The sequence below is a fragment of the Pecten maximus genome, chromosome 7, assembly GCF_902652985.1.
Source record: "Pecten maximus chromosome 7, xPecMax1.1, whole genome shotgun sequence".
NCBI lineage: Eukaryota > Metazoa > Mollusca > Bivalvia > Pectinida > Pectinidae > Pecten > Pecten maximus.
The window spans coordinates 19,429,590-19,449,298 of NC_047021.1; the positions used below are offsets into that span (position 1 = coordinate 19,429,590).

The following is a 19,709-nucleotide window of genomic DNA, read 5'->3' on the forward strand; positions in this document are numbered from 1 at the left end:
TGTATCCGTCAGTAATAAAGGGCCTTTCATCAACAATAATGTTCGTATTTATCCTTGTGAGTCAACCAACTGCAACAGACGAGCGTCAGGCTCTAAACATTTACCACAAAAGGAAATATATTACCCGAATGTAGTAAACTGGATGTCCTCGTGGATTGATACACAAGGATAAACTTTAATATACATAACACTTTAATTTATACTGATGTGACGTTCTTTTGAAATACAATGTAGAAAACGATCAAATTTAATGAATCATTGGGCTATTTCACATCCCCTTCCAGATTTGGACGACCTCTTTGAGTTTCCCCTGTGACCTCTTAGGTACACAATGTACATGTATCAATTTTCTTTAGACACTTTATCACTCACGAGTCCCAGAAGAACGAAATAGTATATATGATGCAGATTAATTAATTGTTGGCTCTACTGTATCCAGGTCTCAATTTGTATTACAGAGTGCTTATATTTTTAAATAGTTTTATAATTGTGAAAAAAACCGACCTATCACGATAACGCAATAAAAATGGATTTCAATGGGACGAGATTGAAATAAATGTTTCCTGCAAGTTGATAATGATTAGATACAATAGGTCTTTAGTATTTCAGTTGGATTAAAAGTCAACCAATTTCTACAATATAGCAACGCGAATTAAAAAATTAAATAGAAACATTAGGATGTCCTGTCATAGGCTGTTGTTTATAATGACTTCAAGTCGAAAGTAAACAATGTATATATAGTTCAGAAGATCTTTTGAACTCAATAAATGAATAATAGTGGCTTGGTTTTTATATATTTAAATATGTTTAAACAGAATAAAAAATATGTTTTATTGTGTAAGACATTATACTTGCTTGATTTGATAGACGAAAACAAATTAAGATTGTCGAATCAATTGATATACCGTTTTCATTTAGTACATTTACTAATCTCACACGAAAGGTAATAGGATTTATATGTCACATGTATTAAAAGGATATTGAAAAAGACATGACGAATCGCTTGTTTAGCAAAAACAGAATACCGGCATAATTCAAACTCAAAAGCAATTAAAAAGGCAAGATATAAACAAAGATAGACATTTGCATGGATACATGGAGAAAAAAACGGAACAGAGAAGATAAATATTGAAAACATGTCTATGTAAAGGAATAATGATTTATGTATGCTTGAGAGACAGAAGCCTGTACATATATAAATGTATATATGTGATTTAATAAATAACTGTAGTTTGACCAAAACGTGATCAAGGTCTTTTTAATCAAGTTTTAGTTTTGCTAGTTTAATACAACTATAATGATGATGTATCAATTCACAAAGCGCTGTTATTAATTTGAAACACTTTAAAAAAAGTCTACTTTCAAGAATATTTTATTTTTCCTTAAAAATAAGTTGTAACTCAAATGAAATGAAAACAAAAATATTTGGCAGTATATTTGATATATGAATATCTATCCGAAGTAAGATAACCAATGGCATCCTTTTAACAATGTCAAGTAATATGAATGTTTTAATAAAACAAGTTTTCACGTTTTTTCAAACTTTTAAAAAATAAATATCTGTATTTCTTAGTTAATTCATTCTTTAAAACTGTCGTAGGGTTGATTTAAAGTAATATATTAATAAAATAAACATACGAATATTTTTTATTTGATACTTATACAAAAGAGAGTTGTGTGCTACAAAGATGCAATCATCATAAGGCTTTATTGCTATGCAATAATTGTCCTGTATTCATTAATGATAATTTCCCTGCGTTTATTTTGGACTTTTGAGAGCATTTTAAGAAATGTACGTAAATCAATTAGATAGTTTTGGGTTTTTGTTACCGTCTTTATGTAAAAGCCACCTGCGGTTGTGAATATTCGTCAGTTTCTTTCAACGATGTGACCGATACCCGATTGAAAGTAAATTTACTAAAAGTATATAAACAGTGCAAGTGAGCAATTTACAGAAAAGAAAGTGCGTGGATGAGCGCAAGAACACAGTAATAATGTTAATATTAGAAAGAGTGATTAGAAAGCGGGTATAACATTATCATAATTATTGTAAGTGGACACTTTTTTTTTTACATCTTACTGACAAACTTAATCATTTGAGAGTTGTATCCATTCAAACACGACTGCAAGTTTATGGAATGCCATATGGAGTTGTTAAAACAATCTTGTCCATGCTGCTTATGCTACATTTACGGACTATTATAGACGTTTTTAATACTCTGTCTACCTTACATGTATATTCCTATCTTTTATATTTGTAGAAATGTATACCACAAGTGACCTATCATGATTGTCTTTAACTGTTTTCTCGACTAGGCTTAAGCCTATTTAAAGCTCTTAAACTGGATTCCCAGACCTCCAGTCCCCTATTTGCGCTGACGAAAGCCAATACAGCAACAGTTTTGTGTATTCATCATTCGGCCTATCATAAATGGGCTATTCATTTCTGTGTCTTTTAAAAAACCTTTGATGACATTGCTCTTTGCACATGGGTTTGAATAATGCGAAACATTAATATTTATAACGCCTAGCGTTAATGGTACAAACAAGAAAATGGCAACGGATTGGTAAGGGCATAAAACGGAAAACCGAAAAAGACAGTTTACGCGTGATTTGAGATGGATCACTTGTTTGAGTATAGATTATCGCACATGACGCTGAGCACAATGTCCTTACCTTTTGGTCTATGCGGAATCATACCGGAAACTGGAATGCTTAGAAGTGGATTGTACAATAACCGTGTGTCCAAGGACTTTAAGTCGTTGAACCAATAAGTAAACTGAAACGAAAATAAAAGAATGATTACACACAGTCTGGACACACATACAGTGAAGTAAAATTGTATGCTGTACAAAAGCTGTAATACACAATAAGAAAAAAAACGGGAAACGATGGAAAGAAAAGAACTCAACTCAAACACATCAATGACATTAACAAACAAATGTCTTGCATTCTTTACATACTACAGATATACAGTAAGTCAACGTAAAACTCAGTAAATAACCCCTTCGACGTCTTAAATGGTCAGACTACAAATGTTTAACCACTGATAAATTGACGATTGAGATTTTCTTTTTCCCAATTTTTTTTTAAATCCCCGACACTCTATAGGCATATTCGAGTTATTTTTTATGTTAAAAAATATTGTAAATCAAACTCGCACACAATTTAGTTTTAATAGAATTTTACTTTAATTCTTTAATTTATTCTTGCTTCAAAGCAATACATTTCTTTCAATTACCACATAACGGAAAACCCTAACCGCTTTTGAGTTAAGAGCGAACTGATAACAATGAACAAACATTAACGTTTTTTTCCCTCGGCTGTTTACACAACTAAAGTGTCGTATCACGTAATGGTACAAACAGCTACTCTTTTTGTCACAACACGACAAAAACATTCCGGAAGTGTTTTCCAACTTGTGTTCCTGTATCGCACCTTGCTGATAGCGACATGTTGTCCTTCCTTACCAGAGAGTTTGTGTATCTGATAATTTGCCGTAGCTTATCAGGGAAGATACAGTTAATGGATAAGTACTATAGGTCACAGCCGCCCATCACTGCTAGTGTTACCTCCGACCCAAGCCTGTGTCAATTCGTAACGAGTGGGAATTAACAACAAACATCACACAGTAAATCATAAAGCTCCAAATTATAGTTATATAAGTATTAATAGTTCACTTTAGTAGTAGATATATTGACATATTTATTTATCTTATCTAAGTTTTTTTGTCTTACATACACTTTATAGTTATTTGTTTACATATATATTTGTTCTTGTGTTCTTGTGTTCTTGCTGTTTTCGTAGTTTGATGTGTTGAGAATTACCCGACTGTATTTTACGTATACACAATAATTCTACCTAGCCCTGTATGTAACTATGTACTAAAAATGTATAATGCACATATGGACAGATTTTCTCAGGCACGAAATTTGAGAATAAAAAGAAACAAGACGTGTTATCAGCGTCTTAGACATTGATTGACACGGGTCAATGATTTCCAGACCGAGAAGATGATACCTGAGAGGAGTCTGACATGATGTCACTCTGCCTCTGTTTACACTCAGCAGGTATCCACTAGGCTTGTTAATAGTGTTAACAAACATTTGTTTTTCGTTTCTAAAACTAGTGAATTTCAATCCACTCACTGCGGAACCTACAACAGAATCAACATTCAGAAGTCAGCCTTCACGCCGCGGTGAAATGAAACGTCGATCAAAATGACATATTCTCTGTTAGGGTTTCTTATCGCTGCCATATTTGTTTCCTGCTTAAGAAAAATATTTCTTCGTTTCTTTTATACGATAATGCGATATGAAATTTCATAAAACGTGCTGAAGAGTGCACGGTGTTGCTATCCCAGACTTCAAAATGGTGGGTTGGCACGGCGTCCATATAACCGTACTATCTCGTTTGACATCGTGTTATCTACGGAGATAAGGCTTCCCGAATCATTTAAGTGGAGGTATGCTTCAGAAAAGTGGTGTAGAATACATTGCCATGTTACATTGGTGTTACTGTCTGTCCTTGGGAGACGTTTTCTATCGTTGAGATAAATCATTCCGTTCAAGAAGGCCGGGTGGTGTGGAATGTTGTAAGCCCTCAGAACAGGTGTGCGGTAATTAGGCCCGGTGCCTAGAACTTTTGTTCTTAAACTGCACTTGACCATAACGATTTATGTGCAATATAGATTGATCGTTAACTTAGATATTAAACTAAAAAATATCTAGGTAAATTTTCCAACATTGTTATATAGTTACAATTGATAGGCAGGGTAACAACAACAACAACTGGAACATGTCCATTCGATATTTTTGTCTGATCAAACTTTTCGTTTAGAGATAGTTAATCTTGTTTCGGAGCCAAACCATCGCTTCAAAATGTGATATATATAGATTGTCAAATGAGATATTGAAAAAAGCATTTGGTTTTCAAAAATTTTTTTTCATTTTAAAATTTTGGGAGATAAACGCTGGGGCAATAATAACTGGAACATACTCTGGTTCACTCGATATTTTTTTCTGATCAAATTTTTGATTACAGATAGCGAATTGGCTTCAGAACAAAACACCTTTGTCAGACTATGCTTAACTAGTACAGAATGATACGATGAAAACATGATATGTATAAACACAGAAAAACGAAGGTGATAAGGTACCTATTTCATAGAGATTATGCAAATTAAATGACGAATATCAAACATTTATTGGAACAGAATATTTGATTTTTAGAAAATGAAGAAACTGAAAATTGTTGGCAAGTTCACCACATGTATGTGATAGAACGCTTTCAACAGAGCGCAGCCGGTAACATTGTGACCTCCATCCTGTGATATGTGTGCCAGAGGTGGTTCTCTTCTAGAAAAGTGGGTTTCTATAACTACATTTATATATGATTTATATGTTAGGGCTTCAGGAAAAGGCAGACAAATAGATCCCAAAAGATGATTTCAGTAACTTGGCATTAGATCATTTGAATGTTAATGATACATATTTGACTATGTCTATATGTTAAATGTTCATGGTAGAATTTCAAGGTATTCGTTTACTATCGTAGAAATTCAAGGTATTCGTCTGCCATTGTAGAATTCCAAGGTTTTACTCTACCTTTGTAGAATTGCCTAGGGTATCCGCCTACGATTGTAGAATTCCAAGGTTTCCATCTACCTTTGTAGAATATCAAAGTTTCCGTCTGCCATTGTAGAATTCCAAGGTTTTAATCTACCTTTGTAGAATATCAAAGTGTCCGTCTACCATTTCTACCATTGTAAAATTTCAACGTAGCCGTCTACCATCGTTCTACAACATTATCTACTATTTACATGTAGTATTAAGTTGTAATGTTGAGTCTTGAAAAATACTCTTCTTCACTTTAAGAATTTCAGATATAAATAAAAAAAATTTATCAAGTTTGTATATGAATAATAATCTCTGACTGATCACAAGTTTTAAAACAACTATATCTTAAAAGTTCAAATATCATGAAAGATAAACTTGAAACTCATTATCGTTTTTCAATTATTTTAGTTAAACCTATTACCGTATGCTAAAAACGACGATACTATTAATATTGTTTTGGTTTTGGTTTCTTTCTGATTGGCTGAATTTAAGTGTACCTGAACACAGCGCGCACTTCTACTTGCCATTCTTTGTTCCTAAGTAAAAGTATGTGGTACATATCAGTCTTTGTATAATCGTTTTATAGTAAACTAATATCAGTAGCTTGTATGTTAGAATGTTAGATATATCATCGACATATTTATCACATCATTTATAATTAATCGATTGCTCTAAAATGTCCGGGGATAACACTTAAAAGATAAAACTGAATACAGCAAATCAAAGAGACTATTTATACAGAATTTGGTGAAATTATATGTGATTAAAGTTTTGTCTTGAACGAAATGTATCAATAAGTAGAATGTAGTATTCGTATTAAAAGATACTGTATGTTATAGAATTGATTCCAGTATAATTAATGGATAACACAAGAGTAAGCGGGTACTTTGATTTAACGATCGTTATAGTGCAGTGTATGGCTATAGCGTAATTTAATGGGCTACAGTAAAATTAATTGATCTCAGTAAAAATGATGAATATCGGCAGAATTTATGAAAAGTGTAAGTCAGTAAGTCATATCCATGAAAATGTTGAGTCGGTAGGAAGAATGATTATTCAGTCAATAGAATTAATGGTTACATAAATATAACATTATGGCTCAGTAACATTAATGATTACTTGTATATGACACTGTGACACAATAGAATTAACGGTTACATGTATATGACACTATGATCCAATAGAATTAATGGTTACATGTATATGACATTATGATCCAATAGAATTAATGATTACATGTATATGACACTATGACACAATAGAATCAACGGTTACATGTATATGACACTATGATCCAATAGAATTAACGGTTACATGTATATGACACTATGATCCAATAGAATTAACGGTTACATGTATATGACACTATGATCCAATAGAATTAACGGTTACATGTATATGACACTATGATCCAATAGAATTAACAGTTACTTGTATATGACACTATGATCCAATAGAATCAACGATTACTTGTATATGACACTATGATCCAATACAATTAACGGTTACTTGTATATGACACTATGATCCAAAAAAATTAACGGTTACATGTATATGACACTGTGACCCAATAAAAATCAACGGTTACATGTATATGACACTATGATCCAATAGAATTAACGGTTCATGTATATGACACTATGATTCAATAGAATTAACGGTTACATGTATATGACACTATGATCCAATAGAATTAACGGTTACATGTATTAATTATGACACTATGATCCAATAGAATTAACGGTTACATGTATATGACACTATGATCCAATAGAATTAACGGTTACTTGTATATGACACTATGATCCAATAGAATTAATGGTTACATGTATATGACACTATGATCCAATAGAATTAACGGTTACATGTATATGACACTATGATCCAATAGAATTAACGGTTACAGGTATATGACAGTATGATCCAATAGAATTAACGGTTACATGTATATGACACTATGATCCAATAGAATTAACGGTTACTTGTATATGACACTATGATCCAATACAATTAACGATTACTTGTATATGACACTATGATCCAATAGAATTAACGGTTACATGTATATGACACTATGATCCAATAGAATTAACAGTTACTTGTATATGACACTATGATCCAATAGAATCAACGATTACATGTATATGACACTATGATCCAATAGAATTAACGGTTACATGTATATGACACTATGATCCAATAGAATTAACGGTTACATGTATATGACACTATGATCCAATAGAATTAACGGTTACATGTATATGACACTGTGACCCAATAGAATTAACGGTTACATGTATATGACACTATGATCCAATAAAATTAACGGTTACATATATATGACACTATGATCGAATAGAATTAACGGTTACATGTATATGACACTAAGACTGTGTAGGTTTGTTAGATACTGCGAGTCAATTAATTTTTAGGGGAAGTGTTTTTTTTGCTTTTGCTACGTTCGATCTTTTTACGGATATTAATCCACTTAAGAAACAATATACAACAAGATAGATGCTCATTTAGGGAGGAGATTCACAATACATTGAAAAACATATACAGAGAGCTATGACAGCAATAACGTTGTCACTATGTTGTAGGCGTGCATTAACATCGCTAACATCACCCACTTGGCCTTGGTTGTGAATTCGTTAACCTTGCCCGACCAGGAAAGAATGTTCCCATACGCTATAGAAATGACAAGGGTCGACAATACTTGACCTTCTGTAACAGTTTTTTACGGTAGATGTTTCCCTGGTTCACGCACTCGCAAACCAGCGTAATTTTCTACTTAATTAAGTCCTGCATTTTGGAATCACTTTGGATCCATTCTTAAGTGCATGGGGATTCGGGTGTGCGCTCCACTGCACAGACTAAGTCAAGAAGTGTCAAACTTACTAGTCTCCACGGTTTGTCTTCACCAACTTACTCCCTTGGTGCACAGTTTTGTCTTCAGCAGATATCGCTCTCTTGTTCATTGCATACTAGCGTGAAGTCTGGCCCTATTCCATCATTTTAATATAGACGTCAATTTCCAACCAATTAAAGATTCGTGATCCTGGCAGTGTTCGATTACTCCATCCAGTGACTAATGAAAAGCTTATTACACACCAGGTATATTTTCTCGTTAGAAAATTAAGGATATTATAAGTCCGGAAATTACGGTTTTCGAAATAAAATAAGTTACTTCGGGATACCAATTTCCAGAATAATAAAAAAAATTATTTATGGAATTAAGGATGTATCCTACGTTTCTATCACTGTACCTTGTTACGAAATAAAATGAAGTCTAGGAAGCTTGTTACGCCTCGTATGTACGTTTATATTGAAATAAGTAACGCAAGCATTATCTAACATATTGATTCTGAATGAATGATTAAAGTAATAAAAATCTAAAATTTCGAAAGGGAGAGAAATTTGATGCGACCTAGAGACCATGAGTAAAACTGTTTTTAATCATTTTAGAAATAATCCAGTTTCGATCAGTGAATAAGAAAAAAAAACTTAAAATAGCACGAATGATCATTTATCGAGCTATATCTGTATCGAGGCTCCGATGTGAAAGACATTTTAATAGGTATTCATTTGATATTTTATTTTACATATCTTAAAGATGACTCATTATCCTTAATTTCTAATGATGTTCGTTTTCGCAAAAGAAATAAAGACGAAGGGAAAAAAGGAAGACAAAAAAGAAAAAACAGAAAACCACAAAAGTGGAATTAGGCATCGCCGCAGACTAATGACCATTCTCTATTTAGAAAGAAAACATATTGAAGACAAGATTCGAGAAACACGTGGTTTATTTATAACCATACGTTTTTACTATTGCCGCATTCTGACATGTATGCTTTATACCATGTCTGTAATTGACGGAATTCGAGAAGAACTTATTTTCTTTGAACATTCCCGTGATTATCGCGTCACAGAGAGTGAGGTTGGGGATGTGTGAGTGTGAAGTCATCAGTGAGAATCGAACACCTAATTACACACAGGCTGCTGTTGTTGTTGGCGTTCTGGTTCTCTGGTGAGACACACGTGTATGTAATGTTGTACCTGTAGTAAGGTTTCTAAGACACCCAGCCAGTACAGTTACAGTTGATTGTAAAAGGTACAACATATAATTGTATACTGGCAAGCTATGTTATACAAATGTCAATTACTGTTCATTTAGTCTAATAGTTCCTGTCAAAATGAAATAGCAATAGTGTAAACAAATTTATCAATATAAATTCTATTTGTTAATATTACTATTTTATGTTCAAACACTTGCATCGCTATATACAGTGTATGCTTGTGTAAATCTGAAATATACAATAAATAAATAAATAAATAAAATATAAGCTTTATCCGTGTTACAAATAACAAGTACACCATAAAGAAATAAATTAAGTAATAGGTTTATCTGTGTTATAGATAATTCGTACATCACAAAGAAATAATGAAAGTAAAAGGTTTATCCGTGCTATAAATAACGCGCCCATCACACAGAACTAAATAAAGTAAAAGGTTTATCGTGGTATAAATAACACGCCCATCACACAGAACTAAATAAAATATTAAGTTTATCCGTGTTATGAATAACACGCCCATCACACAGAAACAAATAAAGTAAAAGGTTTATTGTGTAATGGATAACACGCCCATCACACAGAACTAAATAAAGTAAAAGGTTTATCGTGGTATAAATAACACGCCCTTCACACAGAACTAAATAAAATATTAAGTTTATCCGTGTTATGAATAACACGCCCATCACACAGAAACAAATAAAGTAAAAGGTTTAACGTGTAATGGATAACACGAACATCACACAGAACTAAATAAAGTAAAAGGTTTATCGTGGTATAAATAACACGCCCATCACACTGAACTAAATAAAGTAAAAGGTTTATCGTGTCATGGATAACACGCCCATCACACAGAACTAAATAAAGTAAAAGGTTTATCGTGTAATGGATAGCACGCCCATCACACAGAACTAAATAAAGTAAAAGGTTTATCGTGTAATGGATAACACGCCCATCACACATAACTAAATAAAGTAAAAGGTTTATCGTGTAATGGATAACACGCCCATCACACAGAACTAAATAAAGTAAAAGGTTTATCGTGTAATGGATAACACGCCCATCACACATGAACTAAATAAAGTAAAAGGTTTATCGTGTAATGGATAACACGCCCATCACACAGAACTAAATAAAGTAAAAGGTTTATCGTGTAATGGATAACACGCCCATCACACAGAACTAAATAAAGTAAAAGGTTTATCGTGTTATAAATAACTCGACCAACACACAGAAATAAATAAAGTAAAAGGTTTATCGTGTAATGGATAACACGCCCATCACACAGAAATAAATAAAGTAAAAGGTTTATCGTGCTATAAATAACACGCCCATCACACTGAACTAAATAAAGTAAAAGGTTTATCGTGTAATGGATAACACGCCCATCACACAGAACTAAATAAAGTTAAAGGTTTATCGTGTTATAAATAACTCGCCCAACACACAGAAATAAATAAAGTAAAAGGTTTATCGTGTAATGGATAACACGCCCATCACACAGAACTAAATAAAGTAAAAGGTTTATCGTGTTATAAATAACTCGCCCAACACACAGAAATAAATAAAGTAAAAGGTTTATCGTGTAATGGATAACACGCCCATCACACAGAAATAAATAAAGTAAAAGGTTTATCGTGCTATAAATAACTCGCCCATCACACTGAACTAAATAAAGTAAAAGGTTTATCGTGTAATGGATAACACGCCCATCACGCAAAACTAAATAAAGTAAAAGGTTTATCCGTGTTAAATAACACGCCCATCACACAGAACTAAATTTATTAATATAGTTATCCGAGTTATAAATAACTCGCCCATCACACAGAACATCTTACTGATCATACATTAAATTTACATTGACATTTTTTTATTACTTCTTTATTAGCAAATTAACTTATTCTCTTGATCTGCGAAACAAGACTTTGTAACTATTTTATTGTCTTATATAGCTATTTAAGAAAGCGTGGAGTCGTTTCTCCAGACAGACTTCAGCGCGTGGGCAGTAAATAACGGAAATCAATACGCACAGACAGAGAATCACCTCGTGCTGTGAAACATACTTCAACTTTCTTGTCGAGTCGTCTTTATCATTAGGAAGACGACATAAATACTGACGCTATGATTAAAAATCAGAGGAATTCCAAAAGGCACTCCAATCCTTGGAAGACAGTTGTCGTGTTGTATTACCCCCTCCCGTTGTTACGGGAATCCCTTCCTATTACTAACGAGAAGTTCCTATAACACACCTTACGATCAGCAAAACACAGAATCGGTATTTCACAATATCAGCGCGTTCTGTGTGTCGGCTTTACCGCCTCAAATTGATTTGACTGGCTGGCTGTGTGTGTGTAATATGAAATCGTTAAGTCCTATGTTCCATGAAAAGGTCACAAAGTACTCTTAATTGGAACCGAGGTTAACTTCCGGCACGATTGTAAATGATGTTGACTTTTCTTTCCTCCACGCGAAGATTGTATACATGTTAAATCAATGTCTGTTCCAAGCTTTTAGCCTTTTATCGCTCAGAACTAATTACCAAATCAAGACATTACGGAAAATAGATGCTGAATGTTATAGTTGTTTTAGATTTACCGTTGTGGACAATGCAGTGTTTGCCAGGTCTTTTCTCTTCCTTGCCTTTGTATGTTCTCTTAGAGAACCCGAAACTGATGACGTTTTACGTTGTGTATGGGCTATGTCAAAAGACTGTTAATTTCAAATCTGGTCTGTTTAACGCAGTAAAATGTTCGTACATCTAAAATTACAATGATCGCCATTTCTGACATTCAAATGTCCATTTTTAAACAATTTAACCAATTAAAAGTTCAAGATTTAGATTTCAAAGGCGCATTTCTAACACTAATCCGGTTCCACACTCTTTGGTATTTCAATGTAATGGTAGCGATATTTCGCGGTTGTTCGGGTGATCGAATAGATATCTATCTTTTTTTTCAAATCAAGGATTATCATATTGAGAACGATCTATTCTTGTAAACAGAACATCATAAAAAATACGGGGAAATAAACCATTTCTCACCTTTAAAAAAAACGTGTAGCAAGCATGGCGTAACGTCAGATGCATTTTAAATACACATTTAACAATTTTGACGGAATACCAGCCATGCCTACATGTCGACTGCTGACAGACAACACTAAATATATGGATTCAAGAGCAAGAACATTGAGTGTCACTCAAAATATGGGAAGCGTAATGTTCTACACAAAGAAACAGCATACCGACCAGGGAGGGACACTGACTTCTACATAGAGAAACACCATACCGACCAGGGAGCGACACTGACTTCTACATAGAGAAACACCATACCGACCAGGGAGCGACACTGACTTCTACACAAAGAAACAGCATACCGACCAGGGAGGGACACTGACTTCTACATAGAAAAACACCATACCGACCAGTGTGGGACACTGACATATAAATAGAGAAACACCATACCGACCAGGGAGGGACACTGACTTCTACATAGAAAAACACCATACCGACCAGTGTGGGACACTGACATATAAATAGAGAAACACCGTACCGACCAGGGAGGGACACTGACTTCTATATAGAGAAACACCATACCGACCAGGGAGGGACACTGACTTCTACATAGAGAAACACCATACCGACCAGGGAGGGACACTGACTTCTACATAGAGAAACACCATACCGACCAGGGAGGGACACTGACTTCTACATAGAAAAACACCATACCGACCAGTGTGGGACACTGACATATAAATAGAGAAACACCATACCGACCAGGGAGGGACACTGACTTCTACATAGAAAAACACCATACCGACCAGTGTGGGACACTGACATATAAATAGAGAAACACCGTACCGACCAGGGAGGGACACTGACTTCTATATAGAGAAACACCATACCGACCAGGGAGGGACACTGACTTCTACATAGAGAAACACCATACCGACCAGGGAGGGACACTGACTTCTACATAGAGAAACAGCATACCGACCAGGGAGGGACACTGACTTCTACATAGAGAAACACCATACCGACCAGGGAGGGACACTGACTTCTATATAGAGAAACACCATACCGACCAGGGAGGGACACTGACTTCTATATAGAGAAACACCATACCGACCAGGGAGGGACACTGACTTCTACATAGAGAAACACCATACCGACCAGGGAGGGACACTGACTTCTACATAGAGAAACAGCATACCGACCAGGGAGGGACACTGACTTCTACATAGAGAAACACCATACCGACCAGGGAGGGACACTGACTTCTACATAGAGTAACACCATACCGACCATGGAGGGACACTGACTTCTACATAGAGAAACAGCATACCAACCATGGAGGGACACTGACTTCTACATAGAGAAACAGCACACCGACCAGGGAGGGACACTGACATATACATAGAGAAACAGCACACCGACCAGGGAGGGACACTGACTTCTACATAGAGAAACACCATACCGACCAGGGAGGGACACTGACATCTAAATAGAGAAACACCATACCGACCAGGGAGGGACACTGACTTCTACATAGAGAAACACCATACCGACCAGGGAGGGACACTTACTTCTACATAGAGAAACACCATACCGACCAGGAAGGGACACTGACTTCTACATAGAGAAACACCATACCGACCAGGGAGGGACACTTACTTCTACACAGAGAAACACCATACCAACCAGGGAGGGACACTGACTTCTACATAGAGAAACACCATACCGACCAGGGAGGGACACTTACTTCTACATAGAGAAACACCATACCGACCAGGGAGGGACACTGACTTCTACATAGAGAAACACCATACCGACCATTGAGCGACACTGACATATACATAGAGAAACACCATACCGACCAGGGAGGGACACTTACTTCTACATAGAGAAACACCATACCGACCAGGGAGGGACACTTACTTCTACATAGAGAAACACCATACCGACCAGGGAGGGACACTGACTTCTACATAGAGAAACACCATACCGACCAGGGAGGGATCTACATAGAGAAACACCATACCGACCATTGAGCGACACTGACTTCTACATAGAAAAACACCATACCGACCAGGGAGGGACACTGACTTTTACATAGAGAAACAACATACCGACCAGGGAGGGACACTGACTTCTACATAGAGAAACACCATACCGACCATTGAGCGACACTGACATCTACATAGAGAAACAGCCTACCGACCAGGGAGGGACACTGACTTCTACATAGAGAAACACCATACCGACCAGGGAGGGACACTTACTTCTACATAGAGAAACAGCATACCGACCAGGGAGGGACACTGACTTCTACATAGAAAAACACCATACCGACCAGCGAGGGATACTGACATCTAAATAGAGAAACAGCATACCGACCAGGGAGGGACACTGACTTCTACATAGAGAAACAGCACACCGACCAGGGAGGGACACTGACTTCTACATAGGGAAACACCATACCGACCAGGGAGGGACACTGACTTCTACATAGAGAAACAGCATACCTACCAGGGAGGGACACTGACATCTACATAGAGAAACACCATACCGACCAGGGAGGGGCACTGACATCTTCATAGAGAAACAGCATACCGACCAGGGAGGGACACTGACTTTTACATAGAGAAACACCATACCGACCAGGGAGGGACACTGACTTTTACATAGAGAAACACCATACCGACCAGGGAGGGACACTGACATCTAAATAGAGAAACACCATACCGACCAGGGAGGGACACTGACTTCTACATAGAGAAAAAGCACACCGACCAGGGAGGGACACTGACTTCTACATAGAGAAACACCATACCGACCAGGGAGGGACACTGACTTCTACATAGAGAAACACCATACCGACCAGGGAGGGACACTGACATTCTACATAGAGAAACACCATACCGACCAGGGAGGGACACTGACTTCTACATAGAGAAACACCATACCGACCAGGGAGGGACACTGACTTCTACATAGAGAAACACCATACCGACCAGGGAGGGACACTGACTTCTACATAGAGAAACACCATACCGACCAGGGAGGGACACTGACTTCTACATAGAGAAACACCATACCGACCAGGGAGGGACACTGACTTCTACATAGAGAAACAGCATACCGACCAGGGAGGGACACTGACATTATACATAGAGAAACATCATACCGACCAGAGAGGGACACTGACTTCTACATAGAGAAACAGCATACCGACCAGGGAGGGACACTGACTTCTACATAGAGAAAAACACTACCGACCAGGGAGGGACACTGACTTCTACATAGAGAAACACCATACCGACCAGGGAGGGACACTGACTTCTACATAGAGAAACACCATACCGACCAGGGAGGGACACTGACTTTTACATAGAGAAACAACATACCGACCAGGGAGGGACACTGACTTCTACATAGAGAAACACCATACCGACCAGGGAGGGACACTTACTTCTACATAGAGAAACACCATACCGACCAGGGAGGGACACTGACTTCTACATAGAGAAACACCATACCGACCAGGGAGGGACACTGACTTTTACATAGAGAAACAGCATACCGACCAGGGAGGGACACTGACATATACATAGAGAAACATCATACCGACCAGAGAGGGACACTGACTTCTACATAGAGAAACACCATACCGACCAGGGAGGGACACTGACTTCTACATAGAGAAACAGCATACCAACCATGGAGGGACACTGACTTCTACATAGAGAAACACCATACCGACCAGGGAGGGACACTGACTTCTACATAGAGAAACACCATACCGACCAGGGAGGGACACTTACTTCTACATAGAGAAACAGCATACCGACCAGGGAGGGACACTGACTTCTACATAGAGAAACAGCACACCGACCAGGGAGGGACACTGACATCTAAATAGAGAAACACCATACCGACCAGGGAGGGACACTGACATATACAAAGAGAAACACCATACCGACCAGGGAGGGACACTGACTTCTACATAGAGAAACACCATACCGACCAGGGAGGGACACTGACATATACATAGAGAAACACCATACCGACCAGGGAGGGACACTGACTTCTACATAGAGAAACACCATACCGACCAGGGAGGGACACTGACGTCTACATAGAGAAACACCATACCGACCAGGGAGGGACACTGACTTCTACATAGAAAAACACCATACCGACCAGGAAGGGACACTGACTTCTATATAGAGAAACACCATACCGACCATTGAGCGACACTGACATCTACATAGAGAAACAGCATACCAACCAGGGAGGGACACTGACATATACAAAGAGAAACACCATACCGACCAGGGAGGGACACTGACTTCTATATAGAGAAACACCATACCGACCATTGAGCGACACTGACATCTACATAGAGAAACACCACACCGACCAGGGAGGGACACTGACATATACAAAAAGAAACACCATACCGACCAGGGAGGGACACTGACTTCTACATAGAGAAACACCATACCGACCAGGGAGGGACACTGACTTCTAAATAGAGAAACACCATACCGACCAGGGAGGGACACTGACTTCTACATAGAGAAACACCATACCGACCAGGGAGGGACACTGACTTCTAAATAAAGAAACACCAAACCGACCAGGGAGGGACACTGACTTCTACATAGAGAAACAGCATACCGACCAGGGAGGGACACTGACTTCTATATAGAGAAACACCATACCGACCATTGAGCGACACTGACGTCTACATAGAGAAACACCATACCGACCAGGGAGGGACACTGACTTCTACATAGAGAAACACCATACCGACCATTGAGCGACACTGACATCTACATAGAGAAACAGCATACCGACCAGGGAGGGACACTGACTTCTACATAGAGAAACACCATACCGACCAGGGAGGGACACTGACTTCTACATAGAGAAACACCATACCGACCAGGGAGGGACACTGACTTCTACATAGAGAAACACCATACCGACCAGGGAGGGACACTGACTTCTACATAGAGAAACAGCACACCGACCAGGGAGGGACACTGACTTCTACATAGAGAAACAGCACACCGACCAGGGAGGGACACTGACTTCTACATAGAGAAACACCATACCGACCAGGGAGGGACACTGACTTCTACATAGAGAAACACCAAACCGACCAGGGAGGGACACTGACTTCTACATAGAGAAACAGCACACCGACCAGGGAGGGACACTGACTTCTACATAGAGAAACAGCACACCGACCAGGGAGGGACACTGACTTCTACATAGAGAAACACCAAACCGACCAGGGAGGGACACTGACTTCTACATAGAGAAACACCATACCGACCAGGGAGGGACACTGACATCTACATAGAGAAACACCATACCGACCAGGGAGGGACACTGACTTCTACATAGAGAAACACCATACCGACCAGGGAGGGACACTGACTTCTACATAGAGAAACACCATACCGACCAGGGAGGGACACTGACTTCTACATAGAGAAACACCATACCGACCAGGGAGGGACACTGACTTCTACATAGAGAAACAGCATACCGACCAGGGAGGGACACTGACTTCTACATAAAGAAACACCACACCGACCAGAGAGAGATATCCTCATTCTCTTAAATGATGCATACAATGTACATGTGTATCGTGTAAAAATCATAAAAAGGTAGAAAATATGGAAATTGACAGACTTTACACCACATATTTCCACGATACCTTGTAAGACTGTTTATTTCGTAGCTACATACCTTACATAACAAGATAAACAAGTTATTTAGTAATTAAAACAATACCCTGATGAACCATGATTTTTATTACATAAAGCCAAATTCTTTGACCCAAATATATACCCTCACGTTAGCACAACCTGCATGACACCTGCATAAACTTCCACGTGAGTAATTGGTTTGATAATGTATGAATATTTTGCCAATATTAATTATGCCAAACAGGTATGTATTGCGTGTAAAAGGGCTACCTTCTCTATGTCATAACTGATTACCAACTCAGCGTGATACGCTGTATTCCGTTGCAGTATACAGTTCCCTGTTGGTAGGGGTAAAAACTTCACGTTAAGTCACTGGATTCACTAATTCACCATACTCTCAAATTTAAAACATACAACCACGCGAAAAGAATTTAGAGGCTAGAGTAAAAACAGTTGCTCAGCCTTTCATATTACAAGTAAGTCCTTCTCCAATAAGCAGAAAGAAGAAAATTCGCCTAAACCGACCCTGATTGCCAAAGTTACTGAGAGCAGAGTAACGATATCGGAATGGGAATTTAATGTGTTTGGTCGCTCTACTGTAGCCCCGCAGGCCGAGGTTTCTGGGAGATCTCTAACAACATCAAACATATTATATACAAGATGGGAATTCGTACAATTTGATATAATTTAAAAAATCAAGAAATGATCTTTTATATTTCGTCCGCTCGGTTGTCAACAGTTTTAGATCCCCGTTACTCGTCAGTCAGCCCGGTGCTCAACATCACGGCTTTCATTAACACATCGTCCCTAACCAAAGCACTCGTTTTAGGTTAAAAATAGTGATTTTATGACGTAAATATTAAAATTAATGATAAGATGATTCATCCAATCAACAGGATGAAAGGTTATATGGTTTTAAGGCCCGAGACTTAAGAAAAAAATGCCGCGGTTGTGTTACAGGGCGTTGGCTTTAGTCTTTAGTAATATAATGGAGGTGTTTCATTAGCGCCTATCTCGTCTATTGATGAAGCTTTTAACTGTGTAAAGTGACTAAATAATCACCCTAATGCCCACCAACATATCCCGTCTTGTATTATGTACTTAAAGACACAGATTGTGTCTCTCACCCGTGTTTCGCACGCGAATTACACCCTTTCCATTCAGCCTTTGTATATATTTATACTGTTTGTAGCACGGACTTAGCAGACCTACAGGTTCCTCATACACAACGCGTTTCTCATGGTTTTGTCGTGTTCCACCACGGAATATGAGATAACTTTGTCACCATAGTATCCTTTCC

At 37.7% G+C, this 19,709-nt stretch overlaps 1 protein-coding gene across 2 annotated transcripts in view; it reads right to left on the minus strand.

Moving 5' to 3' along the window:
• The window catches only part of LOC117331823 (wnt inhibitory factor 1-like), a 68,076-nt gene that overhangs the window by 21,355 nt on the left and 27,012 nt on the right, over positions 1-19,709 (minus strand). For both annotated transcript variants that reach the window (XM_033890744.1, XM_033890745.1), the window contains exon 3: positions 2,677-2,779. In XM_033890744.1, coding sequence (XP_033746635.1) covers positions 2,677-2,779 — 103 coding nt within the window. The remainder of the gene's footprint in view (positions 1-2,676; positions 2,780-19,709) is intronic.